This window comes from Falco cherrug, chromosome Z (assembly GCF_023634085.1).
Source record: "Falco cherrug isolate bFalChe1 chromosome Z, bFalChe1.pri, whole genome shotgun sequence".
Classification (NCBI taxonomy): domain Eukaryota; kingdom Metazoa; phylum Chordata; class Aves; order Falconiformes; family Falconidae; genus Falco; species Falco cherrug.
Window position 1 is genome coordinate 20308476 of NC_073720.1, and position 21469 is coordinate 20329944.

The following is a 21469-nucleotide window of genomic DNA, read 5'->3' on the forward strand; positions in this document are numbered from 1 at the left end:
TGGGCCCTGGACTGAGGAGAGTGTGTGGTACACTATCCTATGGATGAAAAATATCTTAGAGTAGTTTAGTGCACTGTGAAACTGGAACTGGTAAGTTACAGATGGAACAGCCAGCTGCCACTTACCCAGCAATCTCCCAAATAGCTAATGTTGCCTTTACTGTACCGTTTTCAACAAGATGTATTATGTGAATGACACAGGATTTCTTTTACTGTAAAGAGAATAATTTTATAAGACAAATACTTTCATTTTGTGAACTGTAAATAACTCTCCCTAAAAAAAAAAAAAGCTCATCTGAGTTTGCACCTAGATGAGCTTTTAAAAATACTGCTGTACAAATCTTGTGAGGCAAACTGCAGGTAACAAGTGCCTTGTACTTTTTTTTAGCTTACCTCATGCAGCTGAATCTTTAGCAGATGGTGGGTTTGCTGTGGACACGACACAAAGTAACCAAGTGCTTACTGCAAAGCATGGTTCCAGTGACTGTATTCTGCAGTGCAAGGAAACAAAGTCCTCATCTCCAGCAAAATGCTACCCATTGTGTTCTTAATAGCTCTATTGTAGTAAGTTATTGCTTAAACAAGTCGTCCAGGGAGCACTGAATTGCTGCAGATCGTATGGTATGTAAAATTCAGTTCTGTGCTGATCATATCTATTAAGTTTATTTAACTGCCATGTACTTTAAATTGGGTCATCTGTGTACAGTGCTAATCATAACAATTCAGTGTAAAAGTCTTGTGAGACTTGGTTTCAGCAGTTTTAAAAAGGGAAATGTGTGTGTGATAAAACAGCTGTATTTCTGTGTTGTCCAACCATTTTGTTTTTTTAATGTAGCAATCTGTCAAAGGAATTGCTTCAGAAAAAGGTGCTCAGATGTTAGAACAGCACTTGAAAATAACTTCTGTTTTCCAGATTTCTGCCTTCCATGACCCGGGTTTCACAGAGATTTTTGCATGCCACGACAGGAAAGAGAAGGGTTTTTTCTTAGCCAGATAAGACAAACTGAAAGCATGCAGCTGACTTCTGCAAGACGTGTTTTGATTCCCCACTTCTGCGAGGGGGGAGGACTCCTTATGAAGCTGCCTTTAACTTCCATTAGTAACTGTCTTTGCCATAACACAAACGGCATGAAGACAAATATATCTTTAATGTATGTATTGAAATGTCTGTCCTTTTTGTATTTATATTTCAGAGAGAGCATGAGTATTGCCTTTTGTTGTTGATGCCCTCAGGAATTTTAGGTTGCTTTTTGTTATTGTTTGTCTTTAATTCTGCTGCCAGCTTCCCTTCATAGCTGAGGTACCATTTTCAGCATGTTAATGAAACACTACCAACATCTAGGTACAGTAATCCGTTCTTGTCTGCCTGTTAAATTTTGAAAAAGTCATAGTTGTTTTGATAGTGTTGCAAAGCAGGAAATCACAGACATGCTTTGTCAGAAACTTCAGTGTCTAGAGCAGGAAGAACTGCTGAGATCCCAAAGAACATGATCCAAGATACAAACACACAGTGTTTCTGTTGTAGCTTCACTGTTAGTGAGGAAACAATTTACCTGAATGCTTTTTCTTTTTGGCTTTGGGTTTGGTTTGGGTTTTTTTTGATAGGTTGTAGTAATTGATAATCATCTTCTGCTTTTTTTTAGATATGACTTACAAATCATTTTTTAACAAGTCATGGTGCAATCAGACCTTATTTCTAAGTCCCTCTTCATGAAGGTTTTCCCTGGGGTAACTATACTAGCAATTAATTCTTCGAAACTTGACTGCCTTCCTCTTCTCTTCTGGGATGTATGTACATAATAACACTGACAGGCCAAGCTACTGTGACCCTAGGCCTTCAATTTTTCTAACAGTGGGGTTTGTTCCCTGACCTACATTGGTACACAAAGGTGGCATATAAATTAGAATAAACAATGTGCATTTACCTGTAATGTGTATCTAACGTAACTTTCTGTACTACAGTTAATTTCAGTTGTCATCTTGCCTTTTTTTTTGGGGGGGGGGGTATTGTGGTGTGCTGAGTAAACATCTACTTTTTTTTTGGTTTTTCACTGAGGTCAGCTCAAATTATTTTAAACATCTCAGGTCATTTCACATGACATGCCTTCACATTTTAGAATACAGTGTGTATACAAACTAGCAGATGAAAGCTTGCAGCAAATAAAAAATCAATTGGGCAAATTTATGCAGAAGCATCGTACTCTGATTCCTCCCTGAAGTCACAAGTTGCTGGTGAGCATGGGGAAGAATGTAGGGGGTGGAGTTGCTCAGAGATTGTTCTGTAGTTTTTTCACAGCATGCACAGGTAGTTGCTGTTTGACATAGGATACTGGGGCTAGGTAGATTTCTGGTTTGATCTTATAAAGGTAGCTTGTACAGGGAGATCTGGTGGAGTGACAGACTATGCAGTTGGGAGCCTTGTGGTTGAACAGGATCTACAGTTGCCTGTAAGCTCTTTTCTTATATTTATCTTCTAGTCATGCTGCCATACTTCCTTTCTGTCCTGAAAATGAAGTGGGTTTTTTCCTACCATAAATAGGAATCAAGTAGTTCTTTTTTGGAAGTAACTCTTGAAAAGAGAGCCAATAAAAATAGTGTTAATTGCTTTCAGAGTGCTAAGTTTTCCAGTACACCTAATCTCATGGCTGTAGGTCATAACCCCTGTTATCTTGCAGAGTAAATTCAGGTTAAAGAACAACAGACTTCACATTTTGGGGGTTCTAGTTCCTACTTTGCAGCTTCATTTTAATAATACAACTTCCTTCATCCTATGAGAGCTGTACTTTCCAGTGTGGTAGATTCCACTGCTGCATGTGGGACATCTTCTTTACTGAAATAAATCTGTATCACAGTGCATGTATACTACAAAGATGGAAGGCCTTACTGTTACGTCTGAAAAGACTGAAACTTGTTCATCAAAAGTGCCATTCTGTCTCTTTTCCTGGAAAATTTTTGCAGGACTGTTATGAATCGGATTGGAGATCAAATACAATTCAACAGTTTTCCATTCTCTCCTCTCCAAAGTCAAGTGTCAAAATCTGTGGTATTTTTTGGTTTATTTTGTTTTTTTGTTTTTTAAGTCAGATCCACGTCAGTAGGGAGAAATAGAAATGAGTAATTGAGCTGGTGAGTAGGAACTCCTCATATTGACATTGCTGCTGGGAAGATGGTATATGAAACTGTTTAAACAGGTCACCTACCCAAGCTGGGATACCTTCTTCCTCTGTAGTGGCATGAGTAGCTGTTAATTCAGAGCCTAGGTATTTAAATTGCCACTCGTTCTAATGTTAGTACTTGATCTAAGAGTATCCTGGCAGCACATTCGAGATCCTACTTACACATAAACTTTTATGGATTCTTTGCTGTTAGATTGTTATTTTTTAATACTCAGTGTATTTTTTTTTCATGCTTAAAAGCATCATAGTCTGTAAAACTTATGTGTTCCATAACCAAACTGAAAAACTTTAAAAGTACCCACAGCAGCAGTAACTTGGATTTTCTTTAATAGATATAGAATGGCAGATGGGAGTGTGGTAAGAAATGAAATTTGGATGTCTTGCTTAAGTGGATTTGCTTTCAGGTCAACGGTCTGAGAAACTTTTTTAACTTTCTCATTCCTCTTATATTTTGAAAGCTGCTTAGTAAAGGAACAAAAAATCCCTTGCAATTCTTACTTTTTCTGTGTTGTCCCATAAAATAGATCTTCAGTAATCTCTCTGAACCTCCAGTTTTAAACAAATTTTATGTGACCTTTAGTTTGATAGCATTCCCTGGGATTCAACTCTGCTGTTTTTTTAAAGACTGCATTATAATGCTAAAATAATATTGCTGTCACATACTGCTAGATTGGAATAGATTGGAAGACTGTAGAACCTTGTTGCAGCATGCTGTGAACTTGATTTATGTTGCAAAAAATGCAGTACTGATTTTTCTCTTTTATGATCTAGTTCAACTCTGGCTTATAGAGTAGACTTTGTGTCTAATTTCCCTTTTGTTGTAGGAGTACAGCCTTTATTGAATATTAAAATTGTCAGCTTTACCTGGCTTTTTTGAGTTAAAATTCAACATTTCTATTTAATTGAATTTGTGTTTTCTAATGGCTAACTAGGGAAAATGTTGTATCTTGGTCATGCATGACAGGTTTTAAAAGATGAATTACACTGTTCTTTTCTTAATATCTTAACTTTAATACTTAATAAATTGAACTTCCAAAACTTGAATTTAAAAATTGCCATCAGAAAGTAGTTATTTTGGGCTGAATTGCAAACAAACTGAAGCCTCAATTGAAAGCTTTGAAATCTGCTGCTTTCATATAGTAGCTAGCTCTATGCCAACAATATGTATCATCTCCAGCTCTCCCTCTTCTCTGAAAAAGGAAGCACAGTAGTCTTCATGAGTCTAAATGCCGGTCACACACTGTAATTGCGTTTTCTCATTCGTATGTGAACTAAATTTAAGGATGGCATTTTAGTAGCATGGACTCCTGAAGCCTGTGTATTGCACATTGAGTGCTGAATTTGTTAGGTGTGTGGCACTCAGTGTTAGGTGGTAAGTTGAAAACCAGTCTGCTTTAGAAGACAAGGTCTTCAGTTTTGTGGTTTCCCTCTAGAGCAGATGTGTGGCTGTGAGACCACGTTTTCCAACCTTTTGACATTACAGTTTCGATTGTGAGTTAATTTTATTGAAACTGTCGGAAATCCAGCATTGTTGGAGGGCAGCAGTAAAGCTTGATACATAGGCAGGCAGATACAGGTAATGCATAAAACCCACCTGTGCATCAAAACAGTATTCCTCTTTCCCGTTGTAGGGAGGGGTACATGTGAGATGCTTGCAGCAGCATCCAAAGCAGTCTCTTACATTTGAAACCTGACAGAACTATGGAAATACTGTGCTCTGCATAGGACTTTGTGTAGCAGGCGCTCTGCTTACAGCATGGATTTTAAAAAATGCTTAATACATTGGCAGTAACAAAATTTAAGATTAAATACATTCATTTTATGATCCCTTCATAAATGAGATTTTCATACTAGGGACTGACACAGTTTATGTGCTTTTCCTGTATAGCTTTAACTTGCCCTGCAAGACTTTTCTTAAAAACATATATATATTCAGTACCTGTGAAACTGAAAATTAAAGCTCTGATACTTTACAAAAACAAAAGCATGCGGGGATAACTTGAATAAAATCCCTGCTATTGAGGACTGAAGCTTCTCTTACCATTTTAAATAAAATGCAGAAATGTTTTCAAATCCACTGCTGCTTAAATCATACTTGCTAGTTCCCAATTATTTTTCCTGTTGATCAGGTGTTGGTGGTAGTGACGACTAGGAAACCATGGAGTATAAGCAAAATATTTGTAATTTGGCTTTCCCTTAGTTTAAATTGTTTCAGGATGGTAGCACTTGGGTATATTTTTTTTTTAGGGAGGCATGCTGAGAAATGTAGAAAAATAATAGTTGGGACGAGGAAGGGCTTTCAGTTGAGTATATTGTTGGCAGTGGACTTCTGTGCTAAAAGATTTCAAGGGTCAAAGGTAAATGAACGAAGTTACGTAGATTATGCTATTAGTCTTTGAATCTGCTTAATGATAGAATACATCTTAAAAAGTGGATGTTGTATTTTACTGTTTTCTATGTTCTAGAACAGGCACCTCTGAACCAGGGGCCTGCACATTTCTCCAGGGTTTATAGCTTATTTGTAATTCACAAATTCTGTTTTTCTTTAAAAAAAAACAATAAAGAAAAGCAAGGCTTTTCCATACAAAGGTAAAATTTTAAAATGAAAAATAAAGTCTGCAAATCAATACATTTGAAAACTATGCTGTAAATTTGGGCTTGGTAAGGAAGCCTTCTAAAGAAAACCTAATCCCTTGTAATTTTAATTTCAATATGGCCTTGCTTCTCATGTGTAATAGTGAAATGACATCTTCCAGATGGATGACAGGAGGTCTCTATTCTGTTTATACAGTTCTCAAATGTGTATCTTGAGAAGCTTGAGAAAACTGTGGAACTTCTTTGAATGTGTAATTAAGTGAGTGTTCATCCTATAAAAAATGTTTTTAATTATTTTAATTTTGGCACATTGTGTAAAGTTTACTCATGCATATCTTAGTTTTTATTAGTAAAGTTACTGTTATAAAAGCATTAGTTCATTCTGGTTTTCTGGTCGCAGGGAAGTAGTACACTGCTTTTATTTCACTGTAAAGCTCTTTTAAGCATTAATGCTTCATGATAGCCTGCCCACATGTTCTATATCAATTTTTTTAAAATTAGTTCCTTTGGCTGGGGAGGCAGGGATGAAGCAAGGAAACCTTTGTCATTGCTGTATGTTAATACTTAGGCATTTTGAACTTCATGTGGGAGCATCTCAGCATTCTTCGTTGTATTGGGAATATTCATGAAAGGGCTTTGCTATTATATTTCAGATTTCTTAATCTAAGTTTATAATATCAGTATTCCAGAGAACTGCTTTGTTAAATTTCAGTCTTAATTTGCAGAGGGCAAACACAATTGTGGACAGAAGGTAGATGTTTGAGGATTGCATTGATGAGCCTACACAAGTAGTCCACAAAAGCCTATACTATAGCATTGCAAAACAAACATAATCTTTGTATGTTGGGGTTGTGGGAGGGCAGTCTAAAAATCTGAAAGTACGCATGTTAACATTAATGTGTTCATATGTTGGTTTTTTTCTTTGAAGACATGAACTTCTGCTGCTATCTCAGCTGAAGCAACACTTCAGGGTATTGCACACATGGTTAATAACCGCTTCCTATCTATACCTTTCAGGGTCCTTTAGCATGGATGAATTGCATAGCAGTTTTTCACCAAACTTTTCTTGGTTGCTGGTTCATGGCTTGGAGTCTTCCTTGCGGTTCTGCTTTCACTATCTTAATTGAAAAACTTGAGTGGGCCCCAGGCTTGTTCTGTCAGCTACCTGAAAGATGGTCAGAGTAGCTGTGGGTCATATGTGACTGAAGAAAAATTTGTGTCACTGATCTTAAATGGTAACTGATATCCTAGCTGGTCAGCAACATACAGGAAATTAGAACCTATTAGCTTGAATGCTGACAGTCTATTTCTGGTGAAATGAGAAGCTTAAACGGGCAGATGATTTAAAAGAAAGTTCTGACATCGTGGATTTGTAAAGCACTAAATATTCTATCTCTGATTGTTAGTATTAAATATTTAAAACAAGTCCCAAATAAGGCCAAGCTTGAATTTTGATTGCATCATAATTCTGTTTAAGTTCCCTCTTCGAGGGAATCTAATATGTGAGAAACAGAGATATCTTTGTCATTGAAAACATCTCCTCTGCCCGAGGTATACATGTATCTCTGTATCCCTGTGCTACAAATAATTATCTGCAGATATATTTGGCATGCATCCCACCAGAAATAACTTCTTTGCTTATCCTGTAACCAGTGCTCTTTAATACAGTTCTTAAAATAAGCAAGTAAATGCTTTTTGTAATCAAACTTATTTTGTAGCCTCAGCAATATGAGACTACTTCCTCTTCTGAGACATTGGTCACATTTTTACGTGTGTGGTTTAGGATAAATGAAAAAGCTTTCTTACAAGTCACTATAATGTGATACCTATCCATGGCAGTAAAGAATCATGGAATCATTTAGGTTGGAGAAGACCTTTAAGATCATAAAGGCCCACTGTTAACCCAGGACTGCCAAGTCCAACACTAAACCATGTTGCCAAGCACCACATCTACATGTTTTTTAAACACCTCCCTGGGCAGCCTGTCCCAATGCTTGTCAAACCCCTTCAGTGAAAGAATTTTTCCTAATACCAAATCTAAACCTCCCCTGGTGCAACCTGAGGCCGTTTCCTCTTGTCCTGTCACCTGTTATTTGGGAGAAGGGACCGACACCCACCTGCCTACAGCCTCCTTTCAGGCAGTTGTAGAAAGCAGTAAGATCCCCCCTGAGCCTCTTCCTCACCAGGTTGAACAACCCCAGTTCCCTCAGCTGCTCCTGATTAACACCTGTGCTCCAGACCCTTCACCAGCCCCACTGCCCGTCTCTGGACATGCTCCAGCACCTCAGTGTCCCTCTTGCAGTGAGGGGCCCAACACTGAACACAGGATTCGAGGGGCTGCACCACCAGTGCCCAGTGCAGGGGGACGATCCTCTCCACTTTGGAATACAAGCCAGGGTGCTGTTGTCCTTCTTGGCCACCTGGGCACTCACTGCTGGCTCACGTTCAGCTGGCCACCAACCAGCACCCCCAGGTTCTTTTCAGCCAGGCAGCTTTCCAGCCACCCCTGAGTGCTGCTGTTGATATTTTTGAAATCAATGTTTTTGAGATTTTTTGGCAGTTTCAGTTGTTTGAATTGTACAGGTTTTTGAGCTGTCTTGTGTGTCTACAGAACCTGTGTACTGTGATTATAGATGTGAATAAGCAGAGGTAAATTTCATTGTTTTGACAACGTTTTTTTTTCCTCCTTCCCTGATTCTTTTGGATCAATAAAAAGATTATATGAGTGAATTTAGCTACTTTGATTTTGTTTAATAATAGCATATAGAAGTTTGAGTTACTGTTGTAATGCCTTCCCATCCCAAAAACATACAGTTGCCTTGGGGAGAAGATCTCTGGATGGAGTTATGAACTGGAGTTACTCTTTTATTCAGTTGTGCTGCTGATCAGACAGTGAAAGATTAAGTGTCCTGTGCTGGAGAACTCCTTCATTCCTCTTCAAAGATATTTTTAATAGCAGTAAGAAATTACTCAATAGTTCTGCAAACAGATACAGTTGGCATGATCTAGAGTTTATCACTTAATTTAAGATAATATTACAACTTATTTTCAATATATTTTGTGGCTTCGAAGTCCCACATGAGGTTGGAGACAGGTTTGTTCCAACTACCGTGTAAGTACAACTACCTGTAAGTATACCAGAGTATTTGAATAATGCAATAGTGGGAGATGACTGAGTGTCAGTGTAGATTTAAGGTTGTTCCAGTGTGGTTTAAGTCGCTTTACACAATCCTGACAAAAGGAGAAAGATTTCTCGTACCTGGCAAGCATGGGTACCCTAAAAAAAATGCTATCCTTGAATCAAAAATTGCTGTTTAATTTCAAAAATAGATGCAAAAAAATGAGAAGTAGCCAAAGCATTTTCTGGTAGACTGCTAAAGGCAGAAGTGAAGGCACTAGCCCCAGCTCCCCCATATCATTTTTTTTTATTTCAATTCAAAATGTTATTTGACCTTTTGCAGGAGGTATAAGGGTTTATTTTTATATTTTATTTTTTCACTCACCGCTTTCCCTTCAGTAATAGTTACTGAAGCCATTGGTCTAGAGAACTCAAGAGTATGGTCAAAGTAGGATGCAGGGAGCTGGTATGTGGAGCTGTATGTACCGAGCACTGGTTTTAGTAAGCAGACGGATGAGAGAGTGCTTGATGACCCACAAAACCTGCTGAAGGTTGGCAGTAGTCCACTGCAAGTCAGTGTCCTTTATGGAGAGAGCCAGTTCATCTGTGACTTTCCGTGGATAGTAGATAAGCTGTCCACTGTGGATCTACCGTAAGTGGGTGAAGGGTTTAAATATGTTGCTATAGGGTTGTATTTCATCACTTAGCAGTTACTCAAAACAGGCTTGCATGGATTTTTTTATTTTATTTCAGCATGCTAGAAAAGCTTTTTATGCTAGAGCTAGAAATATATGTGGAAATGTCTACTCCTCTTTGGCTTTTGGAGAAAAATTCAACATATGCATGAATCTTCAGAGTACAAGGATATTTGAATGGGTCTTTTGACTGTCAGTGAGCAAGACAGATATATATTTAGCAAGTGTTTAGTGCTTGTTTAGTACAGCTTATTATTCCTATAGCATAAAAAATCATATTAATGATATTAGTTCCCAGTACTACATGGGCAAGAACAGCCTAAATTCACTTTCTCATTTATAACTCCTCCAGAAAATATTTAATATGTTGTAGCTTTTGAAGTCCAAGTTGCTTGCTTGTGTGCTGTTTCATTTCCACCATTCTAATTGGTGGTGGAGAATATAGTATGCACAGGTTTATCTGCTTATCCCTGTTACCCTAAACTGATTCAAAGTATGATTTTTTTGTATAAAATATCTGATGTTATGTTGGGGATAGGGGAGTTAAACTGTCTAAGGAATTCTTTATCTTGTGGATTATGTGTGGAGATGTTTTATTCTGCTCATCCAATATGCAATAAGAAATCTCATCTTTAAAGATAGGACAGGCACTTAGAACAGTATGAATGTTCTTGTATACAAACTATATGGACATATAGAAATAAACTTTCTTTTAGGACTTGGGTTTTATCATACTTTTAATCCCATCTTTCTGTTAATGGCTTCAGACTTGTACATCATCAAGAACTATGTCTGTTCTGACCTGATGCTTTCTGCATCTTAGTCAATTGCATGTCACCTAAAATACTCCAGGTTTGGGGTATGATGGGCTTTAAGAACCGGATTTCAAAGGGCATTTTGGTGCCTAAGAGATTAAACTACATACTACAAGTGAACAATTTGATTCTGTTAAAAGGTGAGTTGATATAGGTGATACATGACCAAGTAAAAACTTGGTCTTCTACTTCAGCAAGAGATAGAAGGCAGTTCTGGTAGGCTAACCTGGTGGGGAAGAAAATCCCTTTTTAACACCTATGCCAGAGATCCTATAAGCTGGTGCAGAAGAACTAGTCAATCACATAGTTGACTGTGGGTAAGCACTCATATTGTAGCCTTTTCAAGGACATTACCACCGTTCTTGGAGTAAGGCCCAGTACTATGTTGCACTGGGATGGGGGCAGGACGTGTATTCTTTTCAGTTGCCCTAACGTGAACTGGGTATCCTGGGTCCTGTTCTCTGTTGGATTACTGAAGTTTGTCATAGAGTAATAAATTTATGAATATTTGTGTAAGCTGTATTACCACGCTTCAGATATGTTAGTCCAAACACATGAAATTATGAAAATAATTAAGGTGCATAATTATTAGTAGCTTTGGGTCTTGTATCAATATAAATTACCTACTTCCTGTAGTTTCTAGAAATTTCTAGAAATTTGGCTCAGTAGTGGCATAAACTTAGTTTTATAGAGATAAAATACCAGATTCCCTCTGCAAACCTTTAACACTAAAAGTGAAGAGTGAGAGTTCATCTAATGTAATGCTATTTTTACATCTTGAAAATGCCCCAGTATGTGTATACCTGATGCATCTGAGTTGGTACTGGGAGACTGAATGACAGCAGGAAGGATTACGGAGCCCTAGGAGCTTTTGTTGTACTTGTTTCGGATGTCTGATAGGCTTCTTAAGAAACATGCAGGAGAGAGAAGCCCATTTCATTAGCTTTGTAGCAAGCATCTGTTGCAAACAGATGCTGGTATTTCTTGGCTTGTTTTGTAGCAGGACTCATTTTCAGTGGCTATTGAATACTGCCAGAATTTCAAACTTATGTCTATGTGGTTTTCAGAGCAAGTAATCCAACAATCTTTTATATATTTCAAGTAGGTGTGTTTGACTTAGAAGCTAAAGAATCTGGGCGGGTAGTTTTACTTCTGTAACTTCAGCCATCCATCTCCGGAGACGTGAGCCTTCATCACTGAGGGGGTGATTCTTCTTGACTGGGTCCTGTGAGGTTCCACTGAAGGTGATGGCTGGGTCTGTGGAGTTAGAACTTTGGTTGTGAATATTGTTCTGTTAGCAGTGGGATTTGCTCTTTGAAAAATGCACCTTTTGATATATCAGTCTTCAAGAGAGTTGCTTGATAAAATGACTTCACAGGGAGAGAGGACAAAGGGTGTGTCAAACTGGGACTAAATAACAATTACTACCAAACTCGTAGGGGTATAGGCTCAGTAGTTCTTGGTTTAGACCCAAATAACAGAACGTTTTTTCTTTTGTGTTCTCACATTCTGTATAGGTTTGTTTCCCATTTGTAGAAAAATGATGGGAAAAATTGGGTGTGTTTTAGCTTCTAAAACTACTTTAATGTAAAGCTGCAGTGGCTGTTGCCTGATGGTATTTTCCAACAGGGAGCCCCATGCTGCCACGATCCTCAGGGCAGCAGAGGTTCCACAGGAGCCTGCTGGGTGTTACGTTTCTCTGTTGTAATTACATCTGGGCATTTATGCTTTTTCTTTATTCTTATAAAGTATAAATAATTTATATATTATGTTTCAAAATATACGTAGAAGGTAAGCCTATTTGAGGTACATGGAAGGATGTTTCTAGTGCAGAGTGCTAGTTAGTAATTCATCTAAGTGACGTAAGAAAGTGGCTATTTTTAATGCAGCTGAAAGGCAAACAGAGAATGTAGAATATCACTCAATATATAGTCCTTGTGAGTTTCAGTGGATGGTGTGTTGGCCAGATGGAGAGCCTACATTATTCTGAAGGGAAGATGAAGAAGAGCTACTGGGAGAAGGTGGGGCAGCCAGAAAAAAAAAAATAATTGTTTTCCCTTTTGAGTTTGTCAGGTATTCTAACAGAAGAATAGTGCTTAATTTCACATTTATATAAAATTTGGCTAAAGCTCTTATAAATGTTTTAGGAAGCCAGATTCATTAGTCTCTAGGAAGTAGTTTGTTCGATGTTGTCTTTAAGTTGCAGCTGCTGCCATTTAGTATCAAGTTGAGAAAGTTCCCTGTTAAGTTTTTCATTTTAATAGAATAATTGATCTTTTGCTTTGTTAGGATGGACACAAGTGGTTAGATGATAGAAGCCAACACTGGTGGATCAGGAGGAGAAGGAATGGGAGACTGGCAGGAACACAGACAATCCTTTGCTCATTTTGATCTGAATTTTTTTTTTACTAATTTTGATATCATAAAAATACATAATGGCAAAAGAGAAACTACAAGCAGTACTGGAACTGTTAGTGGCAAGAAGTTACTTAAGCCACTAATAGTTGACCTTTTCAATTCACGGAATGGCTAACTCATGTCCCCACTCCCGGTGCTGAATGCTGCTCCTAGCATACCTCCAGGCCAGCTGACTACTCCAGCATTCGTGGGACACGTTGAGGCTTCAGTTACAGGTAGCTGGGTGCCCATATTCTTAATTCTTGCTTAAGGTCCCCAAAATTAGTTCTGTACATCCTAAGTTCACCCCCAGTATTGATTGTCACCATATATGGCATTTGCACTAACAGAATATATAACTTCTCCCATATTTATTCCTTTTTCATTCAGTGCTTTTCCATCAGACCCTGAGCTCTTCCCCTCACAACCTGTTGTTGCTATTACATTGATTGTTCTGATAGAGCTGCTGTGTGATCACTTTTGTTAATGAATTTTTTTTTCTGTGGTCATCCATAGTTTGACCACTGCTGATATGCAAGTTACCTTTGTTAACTTTCTTCAGACAATGTTAAAAAAAAAATGCCCACACTTTTTCTTTTTTACTCAGCAGCTAACTATTTTCCACCCTGTGATTGGGTATTTGTGAATATAGCACACAGCTTCCATTTCCTTGGTGGATCGACTCTTTCCTGTGTCAAAAGTTGCCGTTTTCCTGCTGCTAATGAAATCTGGTCCAGCAGGGGTATTGGCTAAAGCTGTTTGCCCAAATAAGATAGCAGAGAAGCCAAGACATCTGTTTCTAAACATTCAGAAGCACAGGGGAATGAATTGAAGCTATGATTCGGCTTTCCTATGCCATTATATGCCTTTTATAAGAAAATTACTTGCAGAGGATTAGTATCAAATTCACTGAGCTATTCAGAATTAAATCTTGCTTGTGTATTTCACAATAGTTTGCTAAATAACACGTGTATTGCATACCTTGTTTAAAAGTATTGAACCATTGATCCATAGAGAACAAGTTGTTAATAATCTAACTATTCAATTACTGTTTGCAAGTCTTCAAAACTGACACAGAAACAAAGGACAATGTTTTGCCTTTTCTATTGCACAAGACATTCCAGTAGGCTGTTTCTATGCAGTACATTAATCTTATTGTATTTAGTTTTATAGTTCGTGAAGCAAATAATCCAAAGTGAATAATGCAGATATTAATGTGCAGACCACGGAGCTTAGGCAATAAATAAAAAAGGTAGTCACTGCATTGTTGAGCTTGCTCAGTACTTTAGAATTACAATTTAGATTTCTTTCTTTGGAATTTCTTGACTAATGATACAGGAGCTAATGTCTGTTGGTTTAAAACTACTAATAAAAATAATTTCAAAGATCCTTAATGTTGCCGTTTGGCGGGGGGGGCGGAGAGGTGTGTGTGCAAAGTTAAAAATTAAAATTTCCCTGGAAGAAAGCCTTAGATCTTTTTTGCTTGATTCATGAAAAGCTGAGGCATTTTAGAGCAAAATCCTTGCTTCCTGATGAAGCTGAGGGGTGGGCTGTTGAGAAATGTCAGACTCCCTGGTCCAAGTTAACATGTTCTCCAAGATTTGTGGTTTTGCCCTGCTCCTTAGCTTTGTCACTGCTGTTCAAATAAAGCACCACCTGACAGTCACTTAACCATTGTTACCTTGACTAATGAATAGGTTTTGCTGTGCAAAGACCGGAATGCTCTGTACCCTGCAGGATCCAAGTCCTTGGAGGAATAAGCTTTGGATTTATTATTTTTCTTTTGTGCAGAGGTACAGTGGTATGGAGACTGGCAACCTAGCCATTGCCACGTAGGAAAAGTTCAGCTTGCCTGGAAGAGATGAGGGTGTTTGCTTTAGGTTAAAAAAAATAATAATAATTGGAAAAAACCTCACAGGTTCAGGGCCACAAAATGCGGATGTCCTGCAGTATGTAGGAGCTTTGTGCAGTCACAGGAAAATTATTTTTTCCACAGACCCAACAGTATAAAAATACTTAATAAATATTTTGGCCAAGCTTGAGTTAAAATATGAAGTTTTCTTGAGCATTTCAGAAACAGTGTTCTATAAAAATACACATAATACTTCAATTCTGCAGAAAGATAACCGTGGTTTACCAGCAAAAGCTTTCAGAGTCGGTTGGGTTTTCCCACCTGCGTGGAAGCAAAGCACAAGAGTTCTTTGTGCAGGCGAGAGTAGATCAGTTTAGCTGTCACATGAGAGGAAGATAGCTGCTTCTGCTTTTTAGAGAACAAGCACAGATTGTGAAGCCTCTGCTGTTGTATTACATTGTTCACGAATTCAAGTCCAAGGGCCTCTAAAAGACTTTTTTTATATCAGTTGGGAAGTTAATCATGGTTATATGAACAAATGAAATACTGTGTCATTCTTTCACTGCTGGAGTAGTGTTTTGTGTCTTGTATACAAAGTGTTCATGCAACTGAGATGGTTCATGCCATGGAATAACTAATATAAAAAACCAGAGTAAATCTATTTTTAACTGTATTATTTCAGCACTGTACTGTTCTTACATTAAAATTTTTGTCTTAATTGATGTGGTTTTGACTGAGGAAAAAATGTAAAGTTGATCCGTTGTATACAATACTTTTTGCCCTATTTTAAACTTCTAGGCATATTCTCCATTTGAACTCTACCTGCTGCTATAGTGTCTTCATTTTTCATGAATTATCACTAGGGGTTTTTTATCTCTTTCTAGAAGGCAAAGTATGGCATTTAGTGCTGGGACAAAAATAATTTTTGTCATTTGCAGTATTTTGAAGTTAAGCATTAATACTTAACCTCTTAAAAAAAAAATCATTCTTATGTGGATTGTGTTTCTATTTTTAAAGTCTTTAATCACTGAACACAGTTCTGAGTGTTTAAAATCGGTTACTAACAGTAGGTTTAGATGTTGCTTGAAAGAAAATATATTTTGTTTACAGTATCCATCTGCTTATTACATTTCAGTACTGAACAGGAAGAATTATTTCCTGCTCAGAATACTTTGTTTCCTTTGTCTCTGCAATGAGAGAAAAAAAACAGGAGTACTCCTAACGGTTGAAAACTTCTTGGTTTTTTTAAGTAGGGATTTGTGATAAATGAACTTTATTAATACAGTGCTGATGAAGATAAGAATTATAATTTCAACATTATCTTATTGCAGTGAATGTTACAGGGAATATGCTGTAGGTCATCATACAGTACGCGAATTTTAGTTTCAACCACATTATGAAATGTCTTAGAAGCTGAAGACTGCATGCCTCAAAGCAGCAGTTGTGTGTATATATATTATGTAGCCTTATCTTGCACTTTAAGTTGTGATTTTAATTCTGAAATAAATTTTCATTCTGAGAGTTGGCTTAATCAAGCTTGTGTGGTTTTAAACATCAAGAAGATGGGTGGGTGGGGATCATGTGCTGCTGCTTAAGAATGTGGGTGTTTTGTGATGTAGCAGATAGCTCAACAGAGTCAGGAAATCTTCCAGACTGCTCATATTTGGTTTTCAGTGTCTAGCAGTATTTTTTTGTTGCTTCGTTCATTGTTGCCAGCAATCACAAGCAACTACTTTGCTGTAGGTCAAAAAAGTACAAGCCTAGATAAGATTACACTTTCATTTTACAAATATAAACTTGCTGTGAATTTTGCTATAATTGTAGCTGATTTGAAGAGCTTTTGAGTAATCAGCTACTCAGAAAGCAACTCTCAAGGCCACTAGCCTTACTTTCATGACTTCTGTGTGTAGTTTAAACATAGTAAGTGTGTATTAGTTTACAAGTCCTCTTTTCTGAGGAAGAGTTCATGTATAGGAAGAGGCCCCACATACATAGTTTCATGCTTGTGCATCCTATGAAGGTGGAAAATTTTCACCGTTAATTTATATTAATTTTTTTAATTGTTTAAAATAGAGGTTGCAAGCTTTGGATTGCCAAGGAATGCATGAACAATCACAACACTTGTGTGAAACCTTTGGTGAATGACATGACTTATTGAGTAATTTTGTATTGGTTTAACATTTGCCAAGACCTTTCTTTTTACTAGGTGTCCAATGCTACAAGCAGTACACACATTTTAAAGAAATAGCCCTTAAAACAGGTGTGCTGCAAATGGCAGACTAGCACGTTAGTCATAATTCTTAAAAGGCTTGCTGCAGTCAGTTGGAAGTAATGTTTTAGGAGCTGCATTACAAGGAGAGGGAGAATACGATGGCACAAAATTTAAGAATGCTGTGGTATTACACTTTAACAAAAATTAATTCCGTTTATGACTTTTTTCTTTGCTGTAGTCGTGACATGGAGAATAAAGAAACCCTCAGGGAGTTGCAGAAGATGGATGACCGCCCAGAAGAGCGCATGATCAGGGAGAAACTCAAGGCAACGTGTATGCCAGCCTGGAAGCATGAATGGCTGGAAAGAAGAAGCAGGAGAGGCCCTGTGGTAAGTGGCCCTGATGGAAGGGCAATATCTGTAACAGCAATTACAAATAAAAATCCCATAAACTTCTTTCTATTGGAAACCTCTGTTTCTTAATATTTGCATGCTCTTAATTATGGGTGTTCCATTCATTTTGTACAAGCTGTTTAACAGGAGATTGTGGTTGACTTTCTGAAATGTACATGTTTATTAAGCTCCGTTTTTAAGGAAAAAGCACAGAGTCCTGCTGCTGATCTGTGTAATATAAAATAATACCGTAACGATACTGCCCTCTAATGTCACCAACAAAAGTAGCTCCTGTTTATTAGGTAAAAAACAGTTTGAGTGTGTAATTGTACAATAACACTTCGTACTTGATTCTTAGGGGTTTCATGACTTCACTTTTTCTTAGTTTGAAAACATTAAAGTTTTCTATGTATTGTAACAGAAGTGTGTGGAATTTTTGTTAGGTGAAAAATCAAACTGCGGTCTTACTAAAACCAGAGCTAAGTAACTCCTTCACACGTCTCAACTCTGCTAAACTTTGGATGCCAGAGTATTCTGTTAGCTTTTTGAGTAATGCTTTTGTATAAATGGCTTGGAAGTGGTTTTAAGAAATTGCAGGTAGGTTAAACCTGAAATTTATTAAGCATAGTTACAATTCTGTTCAGTATAATGCTTGTTAATTAATAGCCATTAGTTACCTATACATGTAGTTGCATTGGCCAATGTGACCGCCGTGCACCACTTGATGTGAGTGCTACTTTAAAGCTAAGATCATCATCATCTGATGCAGTAGACGAGTGTTTGGGGACAGCTTTTTTAGAGCAGAAATAAGAGGGTTCTGTGGGTAACTTTCTATCATGAGAAGGGACATTGAAAATGCTGGCAAGTGCACCAAAAAAGCAATACACTAGAGGGTCAAATAACACAAAACCGTTCTTAATATACAAATTTTTAAATGAATCTTGCTTACTGCGTAGCTTGAAATTTTTTCCCTGCCCACTTTCCTTGAGGTTTCTGGCTTTCTTAATACAACTTTTGATGTTCCAGATTCTCCATTACTACAATTTGATTTTTTAAAATGTTTTCAAGCACTAGCAGCTGGTAACTGTACTAGTTCACAGGCACATGAATTTGCATTCCGATCTTCCAGAAAAGAAAAAGTATTACAACAATTGATAGGAGGCAAATAAAGACTGCACTGCTTTTTTTATATACTTCTGCTTTATCCTGTTCAGTTTCATAATCAGGTAGCAGTATAATTAAAAACAATAGCACCAAAGTTTTTTAAAAAGTTCATATTTGCAATACATTAAATATGGTGACTCCTTAAAGTAAAATTAGCAGTGCTAGGCATCAAAGCTATAAATGGAGATTTTTCTTCTCTTGAGCAGTGCCCACATGCTAGTCCACAACCTTCTTAGTGTCATCTTCTCCCTGGAGCCTGCTGAAAGCGAAATGCATTTCAGGGTAGTGGAATGGCTTCAGTTGGATCAGTTAAATGTTTCGGTTTAAAATCGCATTTGACCTTGTGGATGCAGTCTAAATCATCAGGTAGAAATGCACCAAGTCTTGATGTCTCTTCCTCACCATACCCTGAGCAGAGAGAGCCTGCTAAATCAGAGACCTTTGGAACTTTCTAGGAGAGTTCTGCTCTGTTAATCTGAAGTTTTACTTGGAGCGTCCTTCCAACTTTGAGTCAAGCCTCATAAGACATGGAGAAATGTGGAACTAAAACTGATTCTGGCCGCTGTGACTGCTTTTAATTTGATTCCCAGTGGTCTTAATCTTCTAATACATTATGTGGTTTTGAGGGGCAGGCAGCTGAAAATTTTCCTGAAATGCTCCATACCTCAGTGTCAACATTCAGCGTTCATGCAACAAAGCACTGTATTAGAAGTGTATGTACTTACATTGCTTGAGCACATGCGTGCTGTAGTGCAGCACTATGCAATGATTAGCTCAGATACCAGATGGGGTGTAGCTGCTTTACTTGTATGGCAGGCAGAAAACCCAGGTGTGGCTCTAACAGAGCACAGCACACCTTAGTTTTGCTGCATTGCCTCCAGATGTAAAGTAATTTTCACTTTACAAGTGTTGTGCTGTAGAAATAGCAACCTTAATATTTCTCAGCTGATACTTAGTGTACTGGATCCATCTTTTACACTCCTAATAAGCAGATAGTGCCTGTAAAAGGAAATTCTTTTGGCTGCTATGATCCAAATGGGGGAACTGCTGTCGTTCAAGATACTGTGAATGACAATTACAGAAGTACTTTCAGAATCAAATCATTTGCTGCCGCAACTAACATAAGCAGTGCAAATGGACAGGAAAAAAGGTTTCTGCTTCTGTGTTGTGTATAGATGGACAGGATAACGCCTATTAGATGTTAATATTAGAACCTAGGCAATATGCAAACTTAGTATGTCTGGATAATGGCTTAATTATATAATGCTAGCAAAATAAGTTTTGATGAATCTGTTTTGCTTTAGTGTAAAATGATTAATTTATAATTCTAACATGCAGTTTAATTCTTGCAAGGTGGTGAAACCCATCTCTGGGAAAGGAGATGGATCAGAAATGAACAAACTCTCTCTGGAACCTCAAGCTGAAGGGCAAAGCACTGCTTCTTCACCTACACAGAAAGGAAGACGTAGTCCTTCTCCTAGTAGCTCCTCTTCATCATCTTCTAGGACAGTTAAATCTGAATCACCGGGTGTTAGAAGAAAAAGGGTATCTCCAGTGCCTGTAAGTTGCAAACTGTGATGTAACTTTTAATTTGACTATATTCTGCAATCTTTTGCTTATAGAGGCAATTAATCCTCCCTGTGTAGGGCAAGATGCTGATAGAAAGCGGTCCTGACAGGGTATCTCCACCTGAGTGAGATATACATGAATTATGCTCTGTGTCATTTCTTATATCTGCAGTTTTATTCTCTACTTAAGTGTGTGTTTTCTTTTTAGTTCAGTCCTGCTTTAGGTTTTTATGTCCAGGAAATAAATGAAGAAATACAGATACTCAGTTGTGAAGAGATGTATGTTCTCTTAGCTTGATTTGCACAAAGAGGTGCTAATAGTTTGGGGGTTTTTCCTGCAGTTTTGCATATATACTTGGGGATGGGATTGTTGATGGGATCAATTACTTTATGTACAGATTAGGGAAGATTTAGGTATGTGCATTGTTAGAAAACTAAAATCACTATAATTACGTTTGAGAAGATTTGGAATAGAACGCTTCAAGCAATAGAAACTGGCTTCATTAAAGAAGATCAAGACTATAATAGTGTCTAACAGGATTGCTTGTTATAAAAATGTTCATCCACAGTTCAGGTTCAGTTGACTTGTCTACAGATTAACAATGTAATAGAGTAAGAATAAGGTCTAATTGCTTTTATTGTCCCATTGCTGTAAACAAGGTTTCCCAAATTAATTAAAATATATGCTGCCATTTCTCTGAACTAAGAACTAATATCAGAAGTTACAGCACTGCAGCACAGCTCCTTTCTTCTTTGAGAAGACAAATTGAAAGGTTAAAAATAAACAAGCCAAACAACAAAAAAAAAACCAACACAGAAACCCCACCGCAACACCAAAACCACAACAACCCACCGGTTGATTTAGCCTTTGATTCATTTTTACTTGATTTGGTTTTCTTTTGGTTTTTTTATTAACCTTTCATATGAAAAACCAGGGTTCAAGCTATCTTTTACTTAACTGAAGGACAGAGAGTCAATGTGCATCATAACATAAAATTTTGAAGTGGATATAAATCAAAGCAGAAGATTTTAAATTGGACAGAGCTATTAACACATCTCATAATGTTAGAAATATGAAGAATTTAAATGAGGACGGGGGCCATTGAATTTTTGATCATGGGGAAACAAAACCAAGAAACCCTATGCTGAGCTGAAAGGTGCTTTGATTGTGCAAAGAAGAGGAAGATGTATCCTTTTTCTTTTTCTTTGGAATTTCTTTAAACTTCTGTTTCTTATTGACCGTATGTTCCCTTTTGAAAATTGTAGTCATAGGATTTCTTCAGAAATTGATATGTATTAGTGTTATAACCTTATATAATTTCCTGTAATGAGTCACAAGTCTGATTATCTTCTGATTGGATTATACTTGATAATTCAGTAGTAATATGGTAAGGTAACTAACGAAAACTTGAAAATAGAAACAATTTAAAATACTTTTTCTGTCAACGTCAGACAAACTTAGTTTTTCTTCTTTCCTCAAGTTCTG

The 21469-nt window shown here is 37.3% G+C and overlaps 1 protein-coding gene across 2 annotated transcripts in view; it reads left to right on the forward strand.

Moving 5' to 3' along the window:
* MAP3K1 (mitogen-activated protein kinase kinase kinase 1) overlaps positions 1–21469 on the forward strand; it is a 61429-nt gene that overhangs the window by 19726 nt on the left and 20234 nt on the right. For both annotated transcript variants that reach the window (XM_055698791.1, XM_055698790.1), the window contains exons 2-3: positions 17098–17248; positions 19769–19975. In XM_055698791.1, coding sequence (XP_055554766.1) covers positions 17105–17248; positions 19769–19975 — 351 coding nt within the window. In that variant the 5' untranslated portion in view covers positions 17098–17104. The remainder of the gene's footprint in view (positions 1–17097; positions 17249–19768; positions 19976–21469) is intronic.